Below are 27,653 nucleotides of genomic sequence, written 5' to 3'. Positions count from 1 at the left end.
CCACTTGGTGGAAGACGTGGAAACTGCACAGTAGTGACTGTTCATTGTACAATCAGATCCACTCTCACTAGGAGCTACAGTACAGTAGGCTATAAGTGTGTAGTACTTGATTATAAGCAAAGAAAAGATTAAAAAACAGGTCAACAGAAATGATTATAGAAATACAAGAGATTTTTATTACACGTATTTCCTACACGAATTCCTACCAAATTAAAGTTCAAATTCTAAGCGTTTTTTCCCCCCATGCTTCCTCCGATACATACAGCCGCTTCTTTTCACCTCACAGCGAGGAGTTGAAACTTCCACCGGCAGGACATAGCGTGTGGGAGGATCACGCTATTCCCCCCAGTTCCCCTCCCCTCCCGAACAGGCTGACCAGATGAGGCACTATTAGTGCAGCGACCAGGACACATACCCTTAAACGGCTTCCCACCCGCAGACACGGCCAATTGTGCCTGTACGGATGACCGACCAAGCCGGAGGTACTGTAACACGGGGGCTCGAACCATGCAACCCTCTTGTTGGTAGGCAGGGAATCTACCCCGCTGCACTACTCTGGCACACAACATTTTACAATTAAGAGCTGATTGCAAATTAGCATTGCATTGATTAGTAGCTGATTTTTATACCATATTTTTTCTAATGTAATAATCCTGTCTCTAACCTCTCACTCCATACATACTCTTTGTCATCATGCTCACTGCTTCCAGCTGAGCCCAAGAGTCTCAGCAACGAAGGAGAAGACGTGCGCTTCCTCCAAGATGGCCTTGGCGGTGGGTTTCCCCGCGCCGTGCCCGCTGCGCGTGTCCACCCTGACCATGAGCGGCTGGCGCTGCGCGGGGCTGCTGCCCACCCCGGCCTGCAGGGCGGCGCAGTACTTCAGCGTGTGCAGGGGGACCACGCGGTCATCGTGGTCCGCCGTCAGGAGCAGGATGGCGGGGTAGGGAGGGCCGGAGTAGGGGGCGGGCGGCAGATTATGGAGAGGAGAATACCTGGGAGAGGAGGAGGGAAAGACTGGTTTGGAAGCATAGACCGTATAGAAATATGGAAGTGTAGACGTATAGAAATATGGAAGTGTAGACGTATTCACCTTATTCTTTGCCCACACATGGACGCTTCCGCATTACGTCATTCCGTAATAGTATTTCCGTTTTGACTTGCCAAAAACTCCGCAGGCAAGATGGCTGCGCACACTCCGCATCTAAACTGGCAGAATTACTCCGCCATAAACATATCTTGGCCAATACGTATGTAACATGCAAAATAAAACAACCCGTAATATCTTAATTTTATGTAGAATGCAGAGGATATGTAACTGTTTAGTTAAACTTGCATTCCAGGAATATTGTGCTCTTAAGATGACGTTAGTGGAGTCGAGGCTGTTGCGTCCTGAAACCCACTAGCGTAACCTATGTGCGATTCGAAATAACGCATCCGAGATAGAAACGTTATGAATATAGCCACGTTATAAACAACAAACTAACGCTGGTGATCCGTATGGAAACAGTGTTACTGGAAATGGTTAAAAGTTATTATCAATTTGGTCATTCAGTGGCATTTTACTGCCATATAACATAACTAACTAGTGGCTAACCACAGAAGCCACAGAAGGCAACTAGCGCTGAACCGGAAGAACAAATAAGTTTGCGTTGAACGCGGAAGAGAGAAAAAGTGGGCGTGGTGAATAAGGTGAATAGAAATGTGGTGTAATGTAACTAAGTATAAATACTTAAGTACTGTACTTAAGTATTTTTTCTGAGTATCTGTACTTTACTTGAGTATTTATATTTCTGTCAACTTTCACTACATTCAACTCCACTACATTTCTCAAATAAAATGGATACTTTTACTCCACTACATTTCCCCCAAGCATCTTAGTTACAAAGTAAAATCAGAAGAAATTGCGTAGCCTGCAAGCGATCAGGTTTGTCAAATCAGTGCTCCTAGTTTGCAAGTTACGTTAATCACGATCCACACGCCATTCCATTTGGTGGCTGTAATGCAACATAACGTTGTTTGCCAGCGGCTATAAAAGTCAAGAAGAAGAAATAGACTTCCACTTAAGCCCAGGGATGTCTTTTGCTTGATTTTTTTTGCAGCATTTACTTGTACTTTTTACTTTCAATACTTAAGTACATTTAATATCAGAAAATTACTTTTGATACTTACTGTAAGTACAGAAAATATCAAGTACTTTAAGACTTTTACTCAAGTAATATTCTAATGAGTGACTTTGACTTTTACCAAAGTCTTTTTCTGGGAAGATATCTTTACTTTTACTCAAGTATGGTTTTCTAGTACTTTATACACCACTGGAAATATGGAAGTGTAGACCTTATAGCACTAGCCGTATAGCACGTGTGTGTGTGTGTGTGTGTGTGTGTTTCATACTTGATGAGCCACTGGAACTGCTCTGGGTCATCGGCACAGCCGTAGTCGGTGGTCCAGGCGTGACCGATGGTGAATTTATGGAACTTCAGCATATCCATCACCCCCACCTCGGCCACGGCACAACCAAACAGCTCAGGGCGCTGGTTCACACACGCCGCTGTGTGTGTGTGTGTGTGTGTGTGTGTGTGTGAGAGAGAGAAAGAGAGAGAGGTGAGTGACTATTTAAAATCTGTAGAAAAATAAATAAATCTGTAGCTATTTATTTAATTTGCTTACAAACCTGCACACACACACACACACACACACACACACACACACTCTCACACACACACACACACACACACACACACACACACACACACACTCACACACACACACACACACACACACACTCATACACACGTTACCTATTACACTATAGAACACATTCACTCCTAAATGGCTGCTTGCAGTAGATCGACACCAGGGAAGCAGACGTTAGTTGGGTTTGTAAAATGCCATATGGCAGCCAGCATTTGGTAAATGATGTGGCTAAGCACTGTTTAATGTGGTGTTTAACGGCTAAATTAATTGAAGCTAAGCAGCTAACTATAGATGGATTTGACATTAACAATTATCCCGAAGACATGAGTGTAAAGAATATAAAGCACTGATTCTGTGCTGATCGATGTAGCCGAGAGTCCATTTGAAACAGCGACTTTAGCCTTGAGAGAGGTCGGCCTCAATTTGGTAGAATGCACATCCACAATATGCATCTAATTATGATTGTTATATTAAGGAGACTCATGGGTTACACTGAACGGGAAGTAGAAGCTGAACTGTTAAACACTCACGCGTGTACAGACACACACACACACACGCACACGCACACACACACACGCGCACGCATGCACACGCGCACACACACACACACGCACACGCACGCACGCACTCACGCACACACACACACACGCAGTACTCACCCACAAGCAGCCCTCCGTTGGAGGCTCCGTTGATAGCGATGCGACTGGCTGTGGTGTAGTTCTCCTGGATCAGATACTCTGCTGCACACTGGAAGTCATCAAAGCATGTCTGCTTGTTCCCTAAGGTGCCAGCTACACACACACACATGCACACACACACACACACGCACGCATGCGCATGCACGCACGCACGCGCACACACACGCACACACACACACACACGCACGCATATGCACGCACGCACACGCACGCACACGCACGCACACGCACACACACACACACACACACACTCATTATGACGCAGAAGAACGCATGTGAACATGGCAAACTCATATTTAGTGTTTTCTAACAAACTTTGACATGCATTTTTGCTTTCTTCTTTGCTTTTTTTTTTTTTTTTTACTAATGTTCACATTTTAGAATGATAGAAAAGAGCTCAAAATAACACAACTGAAATTGTGCAGCGCCCAAAAAACTGTTGAACAAATCAAAACTGTCAAAATCTGATATTTTAGATTCTTTAAAGTAACCGCCCTTTGCCTCGATGGAAAGACAAAGGCTTTGAAAAGAAAGTCATACCTACTGTGTAGGCATCAACCTCACTATTTATATTAAGAAACACATTTGAAGCATTTGCGCATAAGCATTTGGAGAATGAAAAAACGGTACAATTCAATCAGGTGTGTCCAAACTTTTGACTGGTCTGTTTTTTTCTTTCTTTCTTTTACATGTTCTGTTTTATTATCATTAATTCATTTGATCGCTGTACCTTTGTGCCAAGTGAGACCGTACTCTCCTCCCCCTCTGATGTTGGCCACTGCCAGGATGCCTCCCAGGTGTCTCATATACAGCAGGTAGGCAACGCTAAACAGGGCGGGGGAGAAAGGAAACTTGCTATCGGCATGGTCGATCATGGAAATACATCCCTTGGTCAGAAGGTCATTTTCTACTAACTTGTAGTGTGGCTGTATGGACGCCTCAAAGCCTCCGTATCCATACAGGAAGACGGGATTAGAGCCGTCCATCTTTAAGCCCCTCGAGTGGACGAGGAACATGGGGATCTTGGTTCCATCTTTACTAGGATAGAACACCTGGAAACATGTGAGAGAAGGTTCCTCATTATTTATTCCTCCATTCGTTCAAATAGAAGTCTTGTCCCAAAATGTCAGATGAGCTCCTTCAGATGATGATCTTGGCACAGTAACGATGTAACGATGGAGGAAGAGGAACGGGGGGGAGTTTGGAGGGTGTAACGATGGAGGAAGAGGAGCAGGGGGGAGTTTGGAGGGTGTAACGATGGAGATTGGAGAAGAAGGGCCCACAGCAGCAGAGGAGATAAGTGGAACAGTGTCTTTACCTGTGTGGTCTGGTAATCCTCTTGATCGATGCCTTTCACCTCCACCTGTCTGAACACCCGGGGCTCTGGGCTCGCCTCGCTCAGGTCACAGTGGTAAATGATACCTATAGAGGTGTCACATAGGTGCGGTTACTGGGGTTCAAGTTTGTCATGGACTGCCCAGGGTGTCATGGACTGGATGGACTGCCCAGGTACATTCTTGGATGCTGATGTACGAGTTGTGATAACGTTTTTCCACGGAATTGTGTTGCTAGGGAACAGTTTGAAACCTAGCTTATTTCCTGACAGCTATTGTATTAGCATCATAGACTGTATACACTGCAACAGGAAGTTAGCATCATAGACTGTATACACTGCAACAGGAAGTTAGCGTCATAGACTGTATACACTGCAACAGGAAGTTAGCGTCATAGACTGTATACACTGCAACAGGAAGTTAGCATCATAGACTGTATACACTGCAACAGGAAGTTAGCATCATAGACTGTATACACTGCAACAGGAAGTTAGCATCATAGACTGTATACACTGCAACAGGAAGTTAGCGTCATAGACTGTATACACTGCAACAGGAAGTTAGCGTCATAGACTGTATACACTGCAACAGGAAGTTAGCGTCATAGACTGTATACACTGCAACAGGAAGTTAGCATCATAGACTGTATACACGTGCAACAGGAAGTTAGCGTCATAGACTGTATACACTGCAACAGGAAGTTAGCATCATAGACTGTATACACTGCAACAGGAAGTTAGCATCATAGACTGTATACACTGCAACAGGAAGTTAGCGTCATAGACTGTATACACTGCAACAGGAAGTTAGCGTCATAGACTGTATACACTGCAACAGGAAGTTAGCATCATAGACTGTATACACGTGCAACAGGAAGTTAGCATCATAGACTGTATACACTGCAACAGGAAGTTAGCATCATATACTGTATACACTGCAACAGGAAGTTAGCATCATAGACTGTATACACTCAACAGGAAGTTAGCATCATAGACTGTATACACTGCAACAGGAAGTTAGCATCATAGACTGTATACACTCAACAGGAAGTTAGCATCATATACTGTATACACTAGGGCTGTGAATCTTCACTGGCCTCCCGATTCGATTCGATTACGATTCATCTGTCAACGATTCGATTCGATTCGATTAAACGATGCATCACGATGCATCGCGATGCATCTTAAATCGATGCATCACTTTTTCCGCAATACATGATTTATTTTTTCTCACTTTCTTTTTTCTCACTGTGTGGCTACTTTTAAAATAAAAGTGCATTTGGAATTGCATTGTATTATGATCCATAATTAAAATAAACAACTGCATGTACTTACATTCTATTTTATTTGATTATAAAAAAAAAAAAAAAAAAAAAAAAAAAAAAAAAAAAAAAAAAAAAAATTTAATTAATAATCGATTTTTGATATTTGTTAATCGATGCAGAATCGTGCACGTCCGCATCGCGATGCATCGTATAATCGATTATTTTTGACACCCCTAGTATACACTGCAACAGGAAGTTAGCATCATAGACTGTATACACTGCAACAGGAAGTTAGCATCATAGACTGTATACACTGCAACAGGAAGTTAGCATCATAGACTGTATACACGTGCAACAGGAAGTTAGCATCATAGACTGTATACACTGCAACAGGAAGTTAGCATCATAGACTGTATACACTGCAACAGGAAGTTAGCATCATAGACTGTATACACGTGCAACAGGAAGTTAGCATCATAGACTGTATACACTGCAACAGGAAGTTAGCATCATAGACTGTATACACGTGCAACAGGAAGTTAGCATCATAGACTGTATACACTGCAACAGGAAGTTAGCATCATAGACTGTATACACTGCAACAGGAAGTTAGCATCATAGACTGTATACACTGCAACAGGAAGTTAGCATCATAGACTGTATACACTGCAACAGGAAGTTAGCTAGGGGCAATTTAGAATGTTCATGTTGTCAAGTTGAAACCATCTATATCACGTCGTCATGATAGACCATCAGTCTTTATTCTCATATTCAGCCTTCAAATTCAAATTTGATCTTAAACCAAGAGAACAATTCTGCCAATGAGGCGAGATAATAACTCCACTTGCTTCCAAATGCACTTTTTGTTTGAGGACTTTCTAAACATGAGTATGAATATCTTGATACTCAGAAGTCAGAATAAGGCAAATCATTGCACTAATATCAACAAAAGGACACAATAATTCTACAAAAATTCTTGAAACAATTTGATTTGCATTTGGGACCAAGTGAAATAAATTATCTCACCCCATTGGCACATTTACTTTTACTTGATGATTTTAGGACTAAATAATAGGCTAAAGCAGTGGTTCCTAAACTTGTTTGTCTTATGTTCCCCCCTAGAAGCTTGTACCTGGTGTGGTGAAAGTAGGTGAACTTGTAGAAGCTATTTGTACCTGGTGTGGTGAAAGTAGGTGAACTTGTAGAAGCTATTTGTACCTGGTGTGGTGAAAGTAGGTGAACTTGTAGAAGCTATTTGTACCTGGTGTGGTGAAAGTAGGTGAACTTGTAGAAGCTATTTGTACCTGGTGTGGTGAAAGTAGGTGAACTTGTAGAAGCTATTTGTACCTGGTGTGGTGAAAGTAGGTGAACTTGTAGAAGCTATTTGTACCTGGTGTGGTGAAGGAGGTGAACTTGTAGAAGTTATTTGTACCTGGTGTGGTGAAAGTAGGTGAACTTGTAGAAGCTATTTGTACCTGGTGTGGTGAAAGTAGGTGTACTTGTAGAAGCTATTTGTACCGGGTGTGGTGAAAGTAGGTGAACTTGTATAAGCTATTTGTACCTGGTGTGGTGAAAGTAGGTGAACTTGTAGAAGCTATTTGTACCTGGTGTGGTGAAGGAGGTGAACTTGTAGGAGTTATTTGTACCTGGTGTGGTGAAAGTAGGTGAACTTGTAGAAGCTATTTGTACCTGGTGTGCTGAAAGTAGGTGAACTTGTAGAAGCTATTTGTACCTGCTGTGGTGAAGGAGGTGAACTTGTAGAAGCTATTTGTACCTGCTGTGGTGAAGGAGGTGAACTTGTAGAAGCTATTTGTACCTGCTGTGGTGAAAGTAGGTCGCTTTTAACTGCTGACAGCTACTATGCAAACCCAATGAGTCCTCTTTCTGCAACTGCTGCGCCTGTTGCTTATTGCACTTTTTATACTCTTTTTTAAAAGTTTTGTTAAATGTCCATTTTATTTCTTCTTTTCGTTTATTCTAATGCACTTTTTATACTCTTTTTTTTTTAAGTTTTGTTGTGATGCTTTTAAATGTCCATCTTACTCTCTTCTTTTCTTTTATTTTCCTGTCAACCATTTTATGTGAAGCACTTTGAATTGCCTCTGTGTATGAAATGTGCTATACAAATAAACTTGACTTGACTTGACTTGACTAGGTGAACTTGTAGAAGCTATTTGTACCTGGTGTGGTGAAAGTAGGTGTACTTGTAGAAGCAATTTGTACCTGGTGTGGTGAAGGAGGTGGACTTGTAGAAGCTATTTGTACCTGGTGTGGTGAAAGTAGGTGAACTTGTAGAAGCTATTTGTACCTGGTGTGGTGAAGGAGGTGAACTTGTAGAAGCTATTTGTACCTGGTGTGGTGAAGGAGGTGAACTTGTAGAAGTTATTTGTACCTGGTGTGGTGAAGGAGGTGAACTTGTAGAAGAATTCCGAGTGCTTCTTCTTGCAGCTCAGTCCGGCCACCGTGCCCACGTCGAGCGGTAGGTCCATCACCAGCCCGCCGCTGGTCAGCTCATACAGCTGCAGAACGTCCTTCACGTCGTGGACGTAGTTGACCAGCAGGTGGTGCTGGTTCACACAGGAGACAAAGCCTGCAGCAGGACATGAGGAATGCAGGGTGAAAATATTACAGAATGTCCGAGGGAAACTGCATCGCTAGAGTTGTTTGTTTGTTTCTTTCTTTCTTTCTTTCTTTCTTTCTTTCTTTCTTTCTTTCTTTCTTTCTTTCTTTCTTTCTTTCTGTCCATTAACATCTTATAACCCCAGGTACCAGGCCAGTAGTTGCATGCATTGGTTGTGAAGTTAAGGCGAGACACCCCAGAGGCCATTTTCTCTTTCTTATACTCTGTGCCAGAAATCTCCCCTTAAGTAGCACTTACATACACCAAACTTTCAATGTTCACTTCATTCTGTTCGGGAAAGGTATGCAAATGAGCGCATATTATATAATGCCTCATTTTTGCTATTCACCTGGGGTGTCCCGCCTCCAAGGAGAAGTGATAAAGCATCGTTTTAAGTAAAAGCTAATAGTAATCAGAATGCAGCCAAACATTATGGATTCATTTACTGTAACAACTTGATAGATGCTCGCCAACAGCCTGCAGGTGGCAGTGTTGTCATAATAACACAAGCACAGGACTCATCACATGAAAAGGCTTCCCTTGGTTACTTTGTTTAATTACAACAGTTCACCCGGAGGCCCATAGATGGCGATCAGTCTCTGTGCCGTCAGTGTCACGGCTGACACATTACATCAACAGAGACAGACAGCAGTTAATGGTCTGTAGGTGGCAACCAGACCATGACACTGGGGATTGGATGGGTTCTGGCAGTCCTGTCTAGCTCTCCTGCTCATACATGTTGGTTCCATGGTGACACCAATGATTCATTTATGGGATGACTTGTTTGGGGGGAAAAGCATGGAAAATATTGCCAAAGAAGGAAGAATCCTGCCCCCCTGACATCACCGATGGAAGTGTGCGAGAACTGCTTGGTTGTGACTGATAGAAAATTATCTCTGCCCATAGAGAGCAATACATGTCTGCCCCTAGAAATGGATTCATTAAAAATGTATTTTTGAAATGAAGTACAGGATTAATGCTATAAAAAAAGCCATACAGCTCAGTTAGTGCTGAATCGCTCTTTCACAAATCAAAATGTCATCCAAGAGCAAATGTAATGGCTTTAATTGACCTGTTTCACAATTGTGTTATAATCGTCACAATATTATTATTATTATGACATTATTTATATTTATATGAACATACATTATTTCACAGATTATTGCTTTCTTCAAAGTAGTATAGGAATAAACAGCGGTTTAAAACATAATAAATATTGATAATAACAATAATTTTTACTGCATACTGTATAACCATCTTTCTACCATTTATTTTCTCTGTTCTTTTATGTGTGTGTGTGTGTGTGTGTGTGTGTGTGTGTGTGTGTGTGTGTGTGTGTGTGTGTGTGTGTGCATGTGCTTGCGTGTGTGTGTGTGTGTGTGTGTGTGTGTGTGTGTGCTTGCGTGTGTGTGTGTGCGTGCGACGTGTGTGTCTAACCCTATTTGATTCCCTGTTGCGTGCACACTTGTGAGCATTAAGCATCAGTGGAAGCGTAGACATGTTTGTTTTGGTGACATGTCTCTGCTGTTACGAGCATTCGGATGACTCATAACGGCAAACTACAGCAAACTGCTTATGGCTGCGTTTTGAGCAGAGTTCCCTCTGACGGCCGTCGGTCAACCACACAGAAAAACTTCCCAATCGTTGCGGTTAGACTGTCGTCCAAACATCAGGACAGAACTTTCAGCAAAAATATTTTGCAATGCTGAAGGGGGTTGAATTGTGAAACTGCGATTCTTGCAAAATATTAGCAGACTTACTTAAGCTTCTCACACTCACTCATTTCACAGCAGACAAGCCAAGGGAAAGTGATATTTGAAAAATCGCTGATGATAACTAACTACCGATCTCCTAGACTGATTCTGCGAATGCATAGGGTGGGCGCCTCCATGTGGGCACGGAGCAGTACAGCAGCTGCCTTTGTTTTCAGCGTATTCCAACACAATTGCCATCTTGCCTCACCCAAGACATCCTTGTCATGTTGTGGGATGAGTGTCGTCCACTGCTGCCGGTCGGCGTTCTGCAGGTCGATGTTGATGAGACAATAGCGAGGGGCCTCCAGGTTGGAGCGGAAAGTGAACACACTGCCCTTGTTGGTGACGTAGGAGTACTGCGCCTCAAAGTTGTCCACAAGCTTGACCCACGGCAGCAGGCCTGGAGGAAGAGATGAATGAAGTCATCTATGAGCCCTGATCATAGTATCGGTGACTGGTAGGAATCAATTTTAGCGATAGCCTCCATATGACACAACAGAGAACCCCGGGAGCCTACGAGATCAGAGAATGATACTCAAGTTGCATTTCCACCTCATTAGTGCCATATAAACCCCTCATGGTCACAGTGTGCTATTGCAGCTTCCAGTCGGGTGCCATACCAAAGAATTTAACTTTGTTACACCATAAGGCCAGGGACATTGCTTAGGAAAACTAATAATATCTATACTGTTTATAAATAGGTTGAAGAGGCTTAGGGTAAAATCTAGGGTTAGGGTAAAATCTAGGTTTAGGGTAAAATCTAGGTTTAGGGTAAAATCTATGCTTAGGGTAAAATCTAGGTTTAGGGTAAAATCTAGGCTTAGGGTAAAATCTAGGTTTAGGGTAAAATCTAGGCTTAGGGTAAAATCTAGGCTTAGGGTAAAATCTAGGTTTAGGGTAAAATCTAGGCTTAGGGTAAATCTAGGTTTAGGGTAAAATCTAGGTTTAGGGTAAAATCTAGGTTTAGGGTAAAATCTAGGCTTAGGGTAAAATCTAGGTTTAGGGTAAATCTAGGTTTAGGGTAAAATCTAGGCTTAGGGTAAAATCTAGGTTTAGGGTAAAATCTAGGTTTAGGGTAAAATCTAGGTTTAGGGTAAAATCTAGGCTTAGGGTAAAATCTAGGGTTAGGGTAAAATCTAGGGTTAGGGTAATTTCCTAATATCTTTCTGCTCCTATGCAACTATGACTGTTTTACTGCTATGGTAATCCATTATTTCAGATAACTAACAAAAATTGTGTGACGTTGCCGTCTTCGGTTGCTTGGCAATGCCAGGCACACCCGTGTCAGTCCCGCCCTGTTTCACTTCCGTTTACTTTAGTTTTTAATTTTACTTTTCTGCAGAATTGTTGCAGCAACACATCGTGATACAGCATACTGTACTGTATGTTGTCATCCTTGTTGTCCCAGACAGACACAGGTGGGTGTTTAAGTGAATGTGCTGTCGACTTGCAACACAGTTTCAAAATGAAAAGGCATACCCAATATTTCATCATGTACCTGTGACTCGACTTCTCAAGAACTGTACCACCATGGACCGCAGGGCGATACGAAGAGTGAGACGCGCGGCCCAGCACGTAACAGGATGTGAGTTGCCAGAACTGCAGGAACTGTATAAACAGCGGTGCCTCAGGAGGTCCCTGACGATCATCAAAGACACAAACCATCCCCACAACAGCCTGTTCTCCCTGTTACCCTCAGAGAGGAGATACAGGGTCCCAAAAGCACGCACAAATCGCTTGAGGAACAGTTTCTTCCCGCAGGCCACGAGACTCCTTAACATACACAAATAGTGTAGTAGCCGTACTGTACCGTACTGTAGCTGCTACCATTACGTATGTCTAATGTTTAATTGTATGTTTAATTAGGTATATGCTATTTGCACCTGTACGTCAAATACGTCGATTTTAAAATGTTTAAGCACGTCTAAAGTATGCACATGACATGTGCACCTATGTGCAGTGAATATGCCACTGTCTCTGACTTGTCTTATCACTCTACTGCCTTATTGCTTGTTGTGTCTCTTGTTGTTTTTGCACTCATATGCCCTGTTATATTTGTACTATGTTGTAAACGGAGTCCACAGCACAAGAATTTCACACGTGATACTTGTACCACGGAGTAACAATAAAAAAAAATCTTGAATCTTGAATCTTGAACTACTTTTGGACGTGTGAAAACCGTGTTGGACTTGCACATCCTCTCATGGACTCCCGGTGTGAGATTTTAGGTCTTGTTTTTTGTTTGTTTTTAATCATTTAAAACCAAACCTGTAGGACTGACTGGATGTGGGACTAAGTTCACGGGGTGGGAGAAAACGGTTTCTTTTCAGATCAAGCACTCACACTGTCAATGTTGCCGTTACACCATATTTGTACATGCAGTTTATCTGAAGACTATTTGTTATGGGTTATGTCCCGTCTGTTCGCTGTTGTTGTTTTGTTCTGTTTTTTGCTTGGGTGTGTACACCTAACTGTTAACGGCACTGAACCGATGTCTGAAAATGAAACAATAAAAAAACGATATACCTAGAAGACCGTGTTGGACAAGTTACTTTCAAAATGTAATATACTACATATTACTAGTTACTTTCATTTGAAAGTAATATGTTACTTTACAATATTACTGTCTGTGTAGAGCAACTTATTACTTATTACACTACTTTTGCATTACTTTCACCAAAATAACAGCACTAGCAGAATGGCATCGCTGCCCCGGAACCATCCAGAAAAATAATTTCACCGGTGACAGCAAATTCCATAAGCAACTAACGTTTGAAGTTGATTGCTCCTGAACTTCTATGAATATGTGCTAAATAGGAAAAAATATTCTCTAAAAGTGCAATTTACATAATTAAAGGATGTAAGTTAACAGAAAGACATCAATATTGTATGAGCATAGACAAAAGTCAAATCAAAAGCGTAAATTGTGACGTAAACGAAAGTCTGCTTCTGCCGGTTGTCGCACAAACAAGTACACACCGCACAAACCGACTGTCTGTGGTGTAACGGAATGACTCACACGTGTGAGATATTAAGAGGAGGAGGCTTCTTTCTTGTCATTTAGTCCACAGGTTATGTCTGGATGCAGTTACCTTTGATGCCACCGGCCAGCTGCTGCAGGTCACAGTACCACAGCTGGTTGACGGGCTCACAACCTTCAGTAATGGACAAAACAGCATATCTGCCATCATCTGACACCTGGAAAGAGGGATGGAAGGAGGGAGGGAGGGAGAGAGAGAGGGAGGGAGGGAGAGAGAGAGAGAGGGAGGGAGAGAGAGAGGGAGAGAGGGAGGGAGAGAGAGAGGGAGGGAGGGAGGGAGAGAGAGAGAGGGAGGGAGGGAGGGAGAGAGAGGGAGGGAGGGAGGGAGGGAGAGAGCGCAGTGGTTATGTGAATGTAATCCTTTACACCACTGCTGTTTTGACAAGCTCACACCTCTCAAGATAGACAGAACAGAACAGCATCCATGTTTCAAAACTTTGAAGTTTATCATCCAGACATGATGTAACTTGACCTGATTGATTTTTGTTATTACTATTATTAGTATTATTATTATTAGTATTATTATTATTATTATTTATTTATTTATTTATTTATTTATTTATTTTTATTATTTATTTTTTCAGATTCCCCCCTATTTTCTCCCCAATTGTACTTGGCCAATTTCCCCCTGCTGCCCCGACGGTCGCTGCTTCACCCTCTGCCGATCTGGGGAGTGACCTGAGTGATTTGATTGAGGCTGGTAAAACGGGTGTATTTTACGATAAAAAAATAAAAAAAACTCGAACGTAGCTTTAAACGAGCATCCAATGTAGCTTTAAATGACTTTGATTGCAGGTAGAGTTGAATAGAATTTGAATTAAGTTTGCTGTTGGCTTACCGTCAGTGAACTGTGCCACTTGGGATGATCGGGGAACTCCGCAACAAGGATGTCCTCCGATTGTTTGGTGCCGATCACGTGGTAGTAGAGCTTCTGGTTGATGTTGGCGGTGGTTTCTGTGCCTTGAGTCACATACAGAGAGGTTACAGTCTCCCATACATGTTCATCAGACACTCATTGTATGGTACAGTCAGGGAGTTTGCATGTCTTCGTTATGTCGCATCCGTCAGTGGATTAGATGTCAATTGGCTAGTTTAACTGTCAATCATAGTTCATATCTGCATGGGTTTTGGGCTGTTTGTGATTGGCTAATCAACCATGACAGAGGGCGGGCCTGTGACATCATTTGCCCTGAGGAAGTGGGACGTGAAGTAATTTAGTTCATGGCAAAGGTCTGTGATGTGTTGAAGGAAGCTAGCTAGTGAAAGCTTAAATGATCAAATAACCCTAGGCGACGAGATTAAAACCAATGAGCCAGAATAGTATGATAGTTGGCGAGATAAAACACATTCAAGACCCCCCAGCTGTAACAGTTTGTATGGAGTGCAAGTGCGCCTCTTCAGCGCAACATGTGTAATTACAGCCTGTGTATTGTGCCTTGGCCCCTTGGATTGAACCACAGCATCTGTCTCCCTCACCATCAGTTTTGCCGTCTTGGCGCGGGTAGCTGTTGTAGAAGATGCCCTTGGCGTCGTGGGTCCAGGCCAGGCAGCTGAACTTGACCCTCTCCAGCACGTCGGGAAGCGAGCTGAGGTCATCGGCGTTCAGGAAACGCACCGTCACCCAGTCTGACCCGCTGGAGCTCAGACCGTACGCAAAGTATTCACACTCCTCTGACAGCCGTGCCACTGAGAGCAGAGAACAACAAAAAAGACATGAGTCAGCACAGTACTGCATTATCGTTATGGAAAACAACACCTTGAACAGATAAGCTAGCGGTAAGTACAGATATGACTGAAAAGGTGTTTGTTTTGTTAAAGGAAATAGAAGGATTTCTTCTTTTCTTTTTCAATATGAAATGCTGATATGTCTCTAGTCGGGTTTCCATCCACCTGTTTTGATGCGAAATTTCAATTTGCGCATAAAAAAAACTGAGTGGAAACGCTGCCTAATTCGCAAAAGCCTCCAAATTTCGCAAAAAAGTTTTCACGCTTGAGGGAGGCGGAAAGGTCGGGTGTATCGATAAAAGGAAAATGCGAAACGTGCGGTGGAAACAGATGAAGCGATATTCCGTTGTCTCTCCATTCAAAAACCAGGCAGTTTGCCTTGATCACTGCAAAACATGACATGCCGTGTGTAGCCTCCACACAATAGGGCTACACACGGTAAATAATGGTACGCGCAGCACAATACCCGCCGTGGTAAACAGAAGAAGACTGGGATATTAACTTTAAGGCGACTCACTTCTAGAATTGAATGAAATTATATTCACTTAATTACTATCTGCTCAGTGGATTATAACGTTATGCTTGCTGAGTCGAACTTGGTAATCAGAAATGGCGTTATGGCACCTTTGTCTACTTGTAGATCATCAAGAAACTTTAAATGAATAACGTTAGATGTGTTTAACAGAGCTGTATATCGGGTCTAGCAGCTGATCTGCAGCTCAGACAGCCTCAAACACCAGGTGATTGACAGCTCTATAATTCGCAAAATAGCAGTGGATGGAAACGCACATTATTTCGCATTTTATTGTGCCGAATTTCTGAAAAATTCGATTAAAAGTTGTGATACATTTGGATGGAAACCCAGCTTCTGTCTGTCACGTGGGGGTTTGATCCAGCTAGAACCTTCAGCTATTGAAAGATATAAGCTAGCTGCCTCGGCTCAGACACTGTAAATAAATAATATGTGTAAGAAGTGTGTGACTCACTCTTCAGCGCCACGGTGCCGTCCTCAGACAGTGTGTTTGGGTCAAAGAACACGGTGGCGGGTCCATGCAGGGAGTCCTGCACATAGGCCACATCCTGGTTCTGAAGACCCTGGTTGTGGAAGTAGAAATACCTGCAGAAACACAGGAAGATGGACAAATAGTGAGCAACAACAGAGAATGCAAATGTGATCCTTCTTATGCCTACCCCACACTACAGGATTTTCAAATCCTTGAAGATTATAAAAATCTTGAGAGCCCACACACTACAGGACAGAGAGAGCCGATTTTTTAACATTTCAATCTTGGGACACACACACAATCGCGTCTGTTCAAACGCAACCCCACACAATAGAAGATTATGCCGAAGATTCACCTTGGATTGGAAGCAGGGCTCGACGTTAACTTTTAAAATGCCTATTCAGTGTGCGCACCGGGTGTAGTAGTGTCATTTCGTTTTCTAAACAAATTTTATTTTTTGTTTTTATAATGCATTTGCACTGAAAGGATTTGTTTAACTAATATTTGCACGGACAGCCGCGTCCATTCGGGGTGTAGGCCTACTGTGCACGGCCAGGCGAAAACCGTCTGCACAGGTGTCTTGTGGAGGGGCGCGTCTGCTGATTTGACTCACTTTTCCGTGCGGACACTCGCCGATGCGGGAAGCTGAGACCTAAGCGCTTGTTGTAGGCTACACGCTTTGCAGTATAGCATTTAGTTTTCCGTCCCGTTCAAAGACGCACGGGTATTTCACCTCGATGACAATTTCCTCGTTCTTTGTTTCTGTGCGGGGCTGCGAGCGGACGCGGACCAGATTATTTTGCGAAAAACTGTAATGGAAACGCAGCTACTACTGGCTCTCTGCTCAAGATGCAATCGCCTGTCGGGTTGTAAATATCTAACATGTTAGATATGCCCGATTCACAATCGGGAAGAGGCAGTCTTCCCGATTGTGAATCTTTGAACCCCACACACTACAGGATCATTTGGGAAGATTATCTGCCCGACGCGCTTCAAATCGGGAGCACCCCCGAGAAAATCGGGAGGGGGGAATCTTGGCCATAATCTTGCAAATTATCCTGTAGTGTGGGGTAGGCATTACTCGCATTTTTTTTCTTCCCAATTGCACTTGGCCAGTTTCCTCTGCTGTCTCGGTCGTTGCTCCAACAACCCGTAGACTAGCACAAGCTTCCTCCGATACATGTGCAGTCGCCAGCCGCTTCTTTTCACTTGACAGCGAGGAGTTCACCGGCAGGACGTACTGTAGCATGTGGGAGGATCACGCTATTCCCCCCAGTCCCCCTCCCCTCTGAACAGACGCCCCGCCCGACCAGAGGAGGCACTATAGTGCAGCGACCAGGACACACACCCCACCGGGCTTTCCACCCGCAGACACGGCCAATTACGTCTGTAGGAACGTCTGACCAAGTCGGAAATACCGCTACCGGGAATTGAACCGATGATGTTAACCGATGATGTTAACCGCCTCTGCGGTTGTAGCCGAGTGCTTTTAACTCTACAGGACCCAGACGTCCCCTTGCATCCTTCCATCCTACTTGCATCATTTGAATCAGCGCCCTCTCTTATAAGGAAAGGTGTTTTACGGAACCTTCAACTGGTACCTGTTTCCTCTTTTGTAAGGGCAGCTGTATTTGGGATAGTCGTAGAGCTCCGTGAGACGCTGGTGGAACTGAGCTCGGACGGCGCACTGCTCCAGGTAAGGCATGGTCAGGTTGTTCTGCTCCTCAACAAAGGCCTGAGAAACAGGAGGATTGAAGCAGAAAGTAAGAAGAAGGTAAAGTTGCAAGAAAGAGGGGATGAAAATGGGAGAGTTTTGCTGATAGTCCTAATGGGTGGGTGCCCACGGAAACACAGCGTTCACACTCATGAAATGAACGAACCGCACCTGGGGTCAATTTGGGGACAAGTATGCTCAGAAACGGTCCCGGGTTTCGAAGTGTGAAAGCACACTTAATGGTGAACTATTGACTCTTTAACTGTGAACCGAACCCCCCATGATGTTTGTCAGTGTGCATGTGTGTATGTATGTCCGTAGCTGTGTCGTCACGTGCACAGCTGATCGGCTACAACAGCTGATCTAGAGGAGCGTGAGAAGGGGCAACGCCAGGCCGTGCGGGGAGGACAGACTCACGCTGAAAGAGGAGCCTGTTCCTCACTGTATGTCATTAAGACGTTAATCCTAACAATAAGCGTTGAATAAATAAATAAACGTTACCCTAGACAAGCGAGTTTTAAAACCATTTCAAAGACCCAGACCGTAACAACGCCAACATGGATGTCTGTCACCTCACATACCTTGGTCTCCTCACTGTCAGGGTCTTCCAGCCAGGTGTAGGGATCACAGATCTCAGTTCCATGGTAATTTTCCACCTGTTGTGAAACATGATGTTAAATATGAAGACACACTGAGGCACACATGCAAGCTGCACCTAGGTAGAACATGATGTTAAATATGAAGACACACTGATGGACACATGCAAGCTGCACCTAGGTAGAACATGATGTTAAATATGAAGACACATTGATGCACACATGCAAGCTGCACCTAGGTAGAACATGATGTTAAATATGAAGACACACTGATGCACACATACAAGCTGCACCTAGGTAGAACATGATGTTAAATATGAAGACACACTGATGGACACATGCAAGCTGCACCTAGGTAGAACATGATGTTAAATATGAAGACACATGCAAGCTGCACCTAGGTAGAACATGATGTTAAATATGAAGACACACTGATGCACACATGCAAGCTGCACCTAGGTAGAACATGATGTTAAATATGAAGACACACTGATGCACACATGCAAGCTGCACCTAGGTAGAACATGATGTTAAATATGAAGACACATGCAAGCTGCACCTAGGTAGAACATGATGTTAAATATGAAGACACATGCAAGCTGCACCTAGGTAGAACATGATGTTAAATATGAAGACACATGCAAGCTGCACCTAGGTAGAACATGATGTTAAATATGAAGACACATGCAAGCTGCACCTAGGTAGAACATGATGTTAAATATGAAGACACATGCAAGCTGCACCTAGGTAGAACATGATGTTAAATATGAAGACACATGCAAGCTGCACCTAGGTAGAACATGATGTTAAATATGAAGACACATGCAAGCTGCACCTAGGTAGAACATGATGTTAAATATGAAGACACACTGAGGCACACATGCAAGCTGCACCTAGGTAGAACATGATGTTAAATATGAAGACACACTGATGGACACATGCAAGCTGCACCTAGGTAGAACATGATGTTAAATATGAAGACACATTGATGCACACATGCAAGCTGCACCTAGGTAGAACATGATGTTAAATATGAAGACACACTGATGCACACATACAAGCTGCACCTAGGTAGAACATGATGTTAAATATGAAGACACACTGATGCACACGTGCAAGCTGCACCTAGGTAGAACATGATGTTAAATATGAAGACACATTGATGCACACATACAAGCTGCACCTAGGTAGAACATGATGTTAAATATGAAGACACACTGATGCACACATACAAGCTGCACCTAGGTAGAACATGATGTTAAATATGAAGACACACTGATGGACACATGCAAGCTGCACCTAGGTAGAACATGATGTTAAATATGAAGACACATGCAAGCTGCACCTAGGTAGAACATGATGTTAAATATGAAGACACACTGATGCACACATGCAAGCTGCACCTAGGTAGAACATGATGTTAAATATGAAGACACACTGATGCACACATGCAAGCTGCACCTAGGTAGAACATGATGTTAAATATGAAGACACATGCAAGCTGCACCTAGGTAGAACATGATGTTAAATATGAAGACACATGCAAGCTGCACCTAGGTAGAACATGATGTTAAATATGAAGACACATGCAAGCTGCACCTAGGTAGAACATGATGTTAAATATGAAGACACATGCAAGCTGCACCTAGGTAGAACATGATGTTAAATATGAAGACACATGCAAGCTGCACCTAGGTAGAACATGATGTTAAATATGAAGACACATGCAAGCTGCACCTAGGTAGAACATGATGTTAAATATGAAGACACATGCAAGCTGCACCTAGGTAGAACATGATGTTAAATATGAAGACACACTGATGGACACATGCAAGCTGCACCTAGGTAGAACATGATGTTAAATATGAAGACACATTGATGCACACATGCAAGCTGCACCTAGGTAGAACATGATGTTAAATATGAAGACACACTGATGCACACATGCAAGCTGCACCTAGGTAGAACATGATGTTAAATATGAAGACACACTGATGCACACATGCAAGCTGCACCTAGGTAGAACATGATGTTAAATATGAAGACACATGCAAGCTGCACCTAGGTAGAACATGATGTTAAATATGAAGACACATGCAAGCTGCACCTAGGTAGAACATGATGTTAAATATGAAGACACATGCAAGCTGCACCTAGGTAGAACATGATGTTAAATATGAAGACACATGCAAGCTGCACCTAGGTAGAACATGATGTTAAATATGAAGACACATGCAAGCTGCACCTAGGTAGAACATGATGTTAAATATGAAGACACATGCAAGCTGCACCTAGGTAGAACATGATGTTAAATATGAAGACACATGCAAGCTGCACCTAGGTAGAACATGATGTTAAATATGAAGACACACTGATGCACACATGCAAGCTGCACCTAGGTAGAACATGATGTTAAATATGAAGACACACTGATGCACACATGCAAGCTGCACCTAGGTAGAACATGATGTTAAATATGAAGACACATGCAAGCTGCACCTAGGTAGAACATGATGTTAAATATGAAGACACATGCAAGCTGCACCTAGGTAGAACATGATGTTAAATATGAAGACACATGCAAGCTGCACCTAGGTAGAACATGATGTTAAATATGAAGACACATGCAAGCTGCACCTAGGTAGAACATGATGTTAAATATGAAGACACATGCAAGCTGCACCTAGGTAGAACATGATGTTAAATATGAAGACACATGCAAGCTGCACCTCGGTAGAACATGATGTTAAATATGAAGACACATTGATGCACACATGCAAGCTGCACCTAGGTAGAACATGATGTTAAATATGAAGACACATTGATGCACACATGCAAGCTGCACCTAGGTAGAACATGATGTTAAATATGAAGACACACTGATGCACACATGCAAGCTGCACCTAGGTAGAAGCTCAAATTCTATGTGGCCATCATGCTTGAGTTCCTTGGAGGAAGGGGAAGCACAGAATGTCAACAGTCCAGTTCACGAGAAAGTTGCAGTGAAAGAGGTAGCTATGGTTCCTTTCTGAGGAATCCTTATTCCTTAATTCTTATTCAAATCTTCTACATAATAATAAAGTTGACGTCTGTAGTAAGTCCAGTTCAAGAAAGAGGTAGTAATGAAATCTTCTAAAATGACTCGGGGTAATAATAATAATAATAAATATAGCCGCAAGCGCCGATGCGGGGTCCAAGCTTCCGGTGACTTGGGGGGTATATGTCAGATAGTGCACATTTATTCAGACTTGGTATATGCACAAGTAAACAAAGTTTGGTTGAGATCCGGTGACCTGACGGTTTCCAAGCAGTACTAGTAGTAGTAGTAGTAGTAGCAGTAGTAGTAATAGTGTTGGTAGTAGTGGGAGTGGTAGCAGTAGTAGCAGCAGAAGTACTAAGAATAGTAAATGGTAAATGGTAAATGGACTGCATTTATATAGCGCTTTTATCCAAAGCGCTTTACAATGTGCCTACATTCACCCATTCACACACCGAAGGCGGCCAGCTGCCACGCAGGGTGCTGGCACAGCCATCGGGAGCAATTTGGGATTCAGTGTCTTGCCCAAGGACACTTCGACGTGCGGACTGGAGGAGCCGGGGAACGAACCACCAACCTTCTAATTAGTGGACAACCCACTCTACCTCCTGAGCCACAGCCGCCACTAGTAGCCAATAGTAGTAGTAGTAGCAGCAGCAGCAGTAGTAGTGGTGGTTGGCTGTTATAGCGCCACCATCTGGTAGATTGGTGTAATTTTTTCCTCTGAGTAGTGGGTGATGTCTTGAAACTTGAAGTAGTACTTGGATAGAAAGCAGTTTTTGTGTACAATATCCCTTTAAGTATCTGGACAGAAAGTGGTATTTGGGTAGAACATACTGTCAATACGACAAGTACTTCTCTGGCTCTGCAGATACATATAATATGGTCTACAAAGTTAAATACAACAGTCTGGATAGCTCACTTGGTAAAGCACATGATTTATGCTAACTAAAGACCATTGCCGCTCAAAGTTCAAACCCCACGTGGGATGAAAAACATTCAACTTCAGACAGGTAAGTCAGTAACAGTAATTAAAACCCCACATGCTGCCTCCTTATTTTGCGGTGTTTCATGAACTTTTTCAATATCTTGGAAATGTTAGCTGGAGATTGCGTGGCTGTGTTCAAGAACGTGTTTTGCAACAGGAGAGGTTAGTTCTTGTCTCATGATGGAGCTTTTGTGTTCTGAAATCAGAATTTTCAGTTGTCATTGTGTCTTTCCCACACACACATCAAACCATAGGGCGTAGTGGCGTCCACTACAGAAGGTTGATGGGGTTTATCCCTGAAATTGCTTTTGGTGACTATAGCCAGCACCCTGCATGGCAGCTTGTCATGCAGTCCATTTACCATTAAGGACATTTTTGTATTACACACATAATGCACCACTTTACATTAAAAGTATGCCCTGAATGGAGGTGTTTGAACTAATTGGTGTGGGTTGTGCTGTTACAATGAGCACATGAGTGACAAGGATAATTCAGATTGAATTCTCTTTTTGGACCTTTCACATGTGAAGACACAATAATGTATTGGAATGTTTTTCCTCTCTCATCTGAAAGAAGGCTCCCAGCAAACACAATTACATCATGATGATGTTCTGATATCATCTTTCAGTGACGTCCAGGACTAGGCCAAATCACAGCCGATTTGAGGATCATTTAGACATCTACACAGGAATGTCAAGATGACGTCGAAATATGACATTACCATGAATAGGCATATTCAGTTATTCTGCTATGTACACAGTGTGTATTCAGCAGCGTTATACATAATTATATCCAGATTAACCTTTATTCTACATTTTCAAAAAATAAAACAGTTACCTGGCCGTGGTTTGAACCCAGGACCTCCAGCTTTGGGGTCTGCTACTTTACCCCTACACCATCCTTCCACAGCAATGATGAGGCACGGATGTAACCTTATTATGGCATAAACTTGTTTTTATTCAAACGTGGGTGTCAAGTCTTTGTGGATCGGGCATTACTGTGTGACATCTAAACCAACTGTGTATTATGTTACAGCAGATGCAGAACCCCAAAACACATTAACCCCACCCAAAATGCTACATTCCAACTTCCAGTAGTAGTAGTAGTAGTAGTAGTAGTAGTAGTAATAGTAGCAGAAGTAGTAATAGTAGTAGTAGTAGTGTTGGTAGTAGTGGGAGTGGTAGCAGTAGTAGCAGCAGTAGTTGTAATTGACCGGTTAATGAGTTGTGGGCAATTTAGTGTTGGCGTGTGTTTCATTAAAAGTTTCGAGATTTATCATTTCAAAACGGTTTCACGTATCCAAAACCCTTTAATAACCTTAGGTCGGGGTAGTCCATAGATGACCCAGAAAAAGTTTTGTGTGATTTGGCCAAACGGTCTAGGAGGAGCTCGCAAAAGTAGGTTTTTGATCAAATTCAAAATGGCGGAAAATCTACCACACAGAAATGGGCGTGGCCTAGTGGGTTAGATACATGATGCTCCAGGGAAACCAGTAGATGTGGAATTTTGATTCTACAGCTCGCAGTTCAGAAGTTATGGACCGACAAACGTGAAATTGGCTGTTATAGCGCCACCGTCTGGTGGATTGGTGTAATTTTTTTACTCTGAGTAGTGGGTGATGTCGTGAACCTGTGTGGAAAGTTTGGGTGATGGGGGGTGTATGGTTTCTGAGATCCACACACTTTTAGGGTAGGAAAAGAACAAAAGCAAATACACAAAAGTTTAGACATTTATCATTTAAAAACGGTTTCACGTATCCAAAATCCTTTAATAACTTTAGGTCGGGGTAGTCCATAGATGTCCCAGAAAAATTCCCGTGTGATTTGGCCAAACGGTCTAGGAGGAGTTCGCAAAAGTAGGTTTTTGATAAAATTCAAAATGGCGGAAAATCTAGGCACACGGAAATGGGCGGGGCCTATATGGACAGATGCGTATTGATCCAAGGAATCCCTGAGAAGTGAAATTTTGAGTATAGGACACACGGTTCAGAAGATATGGACCATAACGCGAAATGGTCTGTTATAGCGCCGATATGGGTAATTTTTTGTTTCTGAGTAGTGAGGCACATTTACAATCTATGTGCCCAGTCTGGCTACGCTGAGCATTACAGTTTCTGCTGTACATACAGTTTTACCGGAGAAGAATAATAAAATAAAAAAAAATCGGAACAGATACAATAGGGATCCACGCACTTCGTGCTTGGACCCCTAATAATAATAATAATGATTGGATTTATATAGCGCTTTTCTAGACACCCAAAGCGCTTCACAGGAATCATTACTTCGACATGTCCCGAAGCCGTATGTCTCCCTCAGTCTGTCTGTGTGCCACCAGCGCAGACACCCAGAGTGAGTCTCCACCATAGAAATCCAGCGTGCGCTACACAGGGACATCATGTGACGCAAATCGGGACATCATCAGTAACATCATCAGTGATGTCATAAATCCCACAACATGTTACGACCCTGGCGCATCGTCTCCAGAGTCTCCACCCTATAGAACCCGAGCACTACGGCACAATTTTGCGGACGGGCGGTGTTAGTCACGATTTTGCAGGCGGGCAGTGCTAGTCACGTTTTGTCTCACAAAGTGAGACAAAACGTGACGCAAATCGTGACATCACCAGTTACATCATCAGTAATTTGACCGCACATCGTGACATCATCAGTGATGTCATAAATTCCACATGTTGCGCCCATGGCGCATCGTCTCCAGGGTATCCACCCTAGAAATCGAGCGCGCGCTACACAGTGACATCATCAGTGATTTGTGAAGCAAATTGTGACATAATCAGTGACATCATCAGTGATGTCATAAATCCCACATGTTGTGCCCATGGCGCATCATCTCCAGAGTCTCCACCCATAGCTAACCCTCTCACATTTTCACGGTGCAACAATGGGAGTATGGCCAAGTGCTTTAGGCTCTCAGGTAGTTGTAGAGTCCACAAAGTGACACAAGAGACAAGAACAACACTTTAGGCTATTTTAAATTGCAGTTATTTTCTCATTTAGATGCCCTCTCAACTTCTTCTAATACTTGAGAGAGGTATTAAATAAAACATTTTGTGTTCCTTGACCCAGTTCTCCCCCCCCCCTGATTTTTTATCCCCCATTAGTGCTAATTTTAATTTATTTATCCTGGTTGCTGCTCCTCCCTCTGCCGATCTGGGGAGAGCCGAAACTAGCTCCATGCTTCCTCCGAGACATGGGCAGTTAGCCAGCCGCTTCTTTTCACCTGACAGGGGAAGCTTCACCAGTAGGACATAGCACGTGGGAGGATCACGCTATTCCAACCAGTTCCCCTCCCTCCGAACAGGCGCCCCGAACGACCAGAGGAGGCACCACATCAGCAACCAGGATACTGCATGTTTTGGTGAAGGGGGCTCCTATGAAGGAAGCCCACAGAGAGCATGGGGAGAACAATGCAAACTCCACACAGAAGGGCCCTTTTGACGACCCCACCCGGGCAGCGGGCACTCGAGGACATGCGGACGGGCACGCATTCCTTCAGCGCTCACAGTGTCCCAGGTGGGAATCGAACCCAGGACCTTCTAGCTGTGAGGCAACAGCGCTTTCCACTGCACCACCGTGCCACCCCTTCTTTTCTCTTACTTAAGGCTGAATTATGCTCACCCTGCCGTGAAGGGCGCGGGGGTGGAGCGAGGGGCGGGCGCGTCAAATTACGTAAATTTGTTGGGCGTGGTTATTCGCTAGCTCTGTCGGGCGCTCACGTTGTGCCTGATTTTTTTTCTAACAGCGCAAGCTTCTCTCCAAACATGTCCGCTTTCGAACCACTGAACCCTGAACACTGAGCTGTGTTTTCGCCACATTTCTTGACCCATGTGGTAGGCTATAAACTTAGATTTGCAACTGTTCGTTTTTAGTCATTTCACCAAGTAAATGTGTTGTGTTGAGAGCATTATTGAGAGAGATTAAAAGCAGCACAGAGTAGGCTATCAGGGCTGAGAAGTAAAAACGGCTTTCAGTAAAAACAAGTTTGGTGAGTCCTTCATGTGCTGATGTGCGGTCGTTTGAGAGTGAAAGCGCACTCAGTACTGCACAGAGTTTCATTGCGACTTTTCACGGGCTGTTCTCACCATTGTACAATACATGCTGATCACTTTCTGAGTATAATGGCATCACCCCCAGCGCGAGGTCTGCACGGAGACGGAGACTCGCGACCGTGACCCGCCCCTTTAAGACAAGAATGGCAGAGAGAGAGAGAGAGAGAGAGAGAGAGAGAGAGAGAGAGAGAGAGAGAGAGAGAGAGAGAGAGAGAACGCACACCACAGGAATTTGACACTGACCTTACTGTCATCTCTCCGAGCGGCCGGGTATTTAAATGCCATGTAAGGGTCTCCACAAGTGTCCGTCTGTCTCCCTGAGCCGTCTGTCTGTCTGTCTGCCTGTCTGCCTGTCTGTCTGTCTGTCTGCTAGTTTATTTAGATGTGTCTGTTTCTGTCTTTCTGTGTGCTGCTCCTCGCTGGAATCAGTGGCACTGAGCCTAAAGTGAAAGTGAAAGCATGCACACACACACACACACACACACACAAGCACACAGCACAAACTGCCGGTTTGTCGCGCTTACAGGAAGTGATGTCATCAATGTCAGACAGTCTGCTGATGGAGGGGAGGGGCTTGTACTCACAGGCCTTCTATGGAAGTAGCAGAGGCAGCAGCAGTAGGTTGAAGCCAAGTCAAACAAGCCTTCCTATTGTGTAATTAACAGTGTGTGTGTGCAAATGTTTTCCATGCAACACAGATGCAGCGCGTCCAACACAAAGACACAGAACAAAAGATCTCCCTACTTGACCCTTTTCTGTCACAGAAGAGACTATGTAGAAAAGCAGGTTTGAGCTGTGCACCAGTGCCTGATAGAACACAAAGAATGACTGAACGAAAAAATGACAGACAGAAAAAAAGAAAGAATGACTGAAAGGAAGTAAAGAGAAAGAATGAAAGAAAATGGAAAGATGTAAAAAAAAAGATATAGTAGAAAGAAAGAAAGAAGGGACATGTTTGTAGGCTACTCACGTGGCAGCGGTACAGAGGCAGAGAGAAAGCTATAAGAGGAGGTCTTGCAGTGTGCTGCTCTCAACACACAGCTATTAAAATATTGCCTAGATGCTCCTGAGATGCTGCATAAGCAGCATTTATCTGATGCTGCCAGATGGTTTGTTTCA

At 43.4% G+C, this 27,653-nt stretch overlaps 1 protein-coding gene across 2 annotated transcripts; it reads right to left on the bottom strand.

The window, feature by feature from the left end:
* Window positions 1–168: 168 nt before the first annotated feature.
* Window positions 169–26,961, bottom strand: LOC310785135 (prolyl endopeptidase). Of its 2 annotated transcripts, none has more exons than XM_083646123.1 (15): window positions 26,778–26,961; window positions 18,429–18,503; window positions 17,735–17,868; window positions 16,116–16,246; window positions 14,881–15,090; window positions 14,243–14,364; window positions 13,457–13,562; window positions 10,573–10,764; window positions 8,383–8,580; window positions 4,711–4,814; window positions 4,308–4,444; window positions 4,123–4,217; window positions 3,354–3,485; window positions 2,392–2,548; window positions 169–992 (listed from the first exon to the last, which is right to left on the bottom strand). In XM_083646123.1, the coding sequence occupies exons 1-15, from the start codon at window positions 26,817–26,819 to the stop codon at window positions 698–700; spliced, it is 2,130 nt and encodes a 709-aa protein (XP_083502249.1). In that variant the 5' UTR covers window positions 26,820–26,961; the 3' UTR covers window positions 169–697. The 2 variants fall into 2 exon arrangements, with proteins under 2 accessions (XP_083502249.1, XP_083502250.1); XM_083646124.1 differs by having other exon boundaries at window positions 26,783–26,953.
* Between the last annotated feature and the right edge of the window lie 692 nt (window positions 26,962–27,653).

Source organism: Poromitra crassiceps (genome assembly GCF_964638095.1).
Source record: "Poromitra crassiceps genome assembly, chromosome: 11".
In the NCBI taxonomy this organism is placed as follows: Eukaryota; Metazoa; Chordata; class Actinopteri; order Beryciformes; family Melamphaidae; genus Poromitra; species Poromitra crassiceps.
The sequence above is the reverse complement of the archived record's forward strand: the minus strand, read 5'-3'. Positions and strand labels throughout refer to the sequence as shown.

Excerpts from the sequence above, each read along its gene's own strand:
- LOC310785135 (XM_083646123.1), bottom strand. The coding sequence starts at position 26,819 with ATGGCATTTAAATACCCGGCCGCTCGGAGAGATGACAGTAAG. Across the intron at positions 15,091-16,115 it reads CGGCACCGTGGCGCTGAAGA|TGGCACGGCTGTCAGAGGAG; the intron begins GTGAGTCACACA and ends CTCTGCTCTCAG. Across the intron at positions 4,218-4,307 it reads TCCATACAGCCACACTACAA|CGTTGCCTACCTGCTGTATA; the intron begins GTTAGTAGAAAA and ends CGCCCTGTTTAG.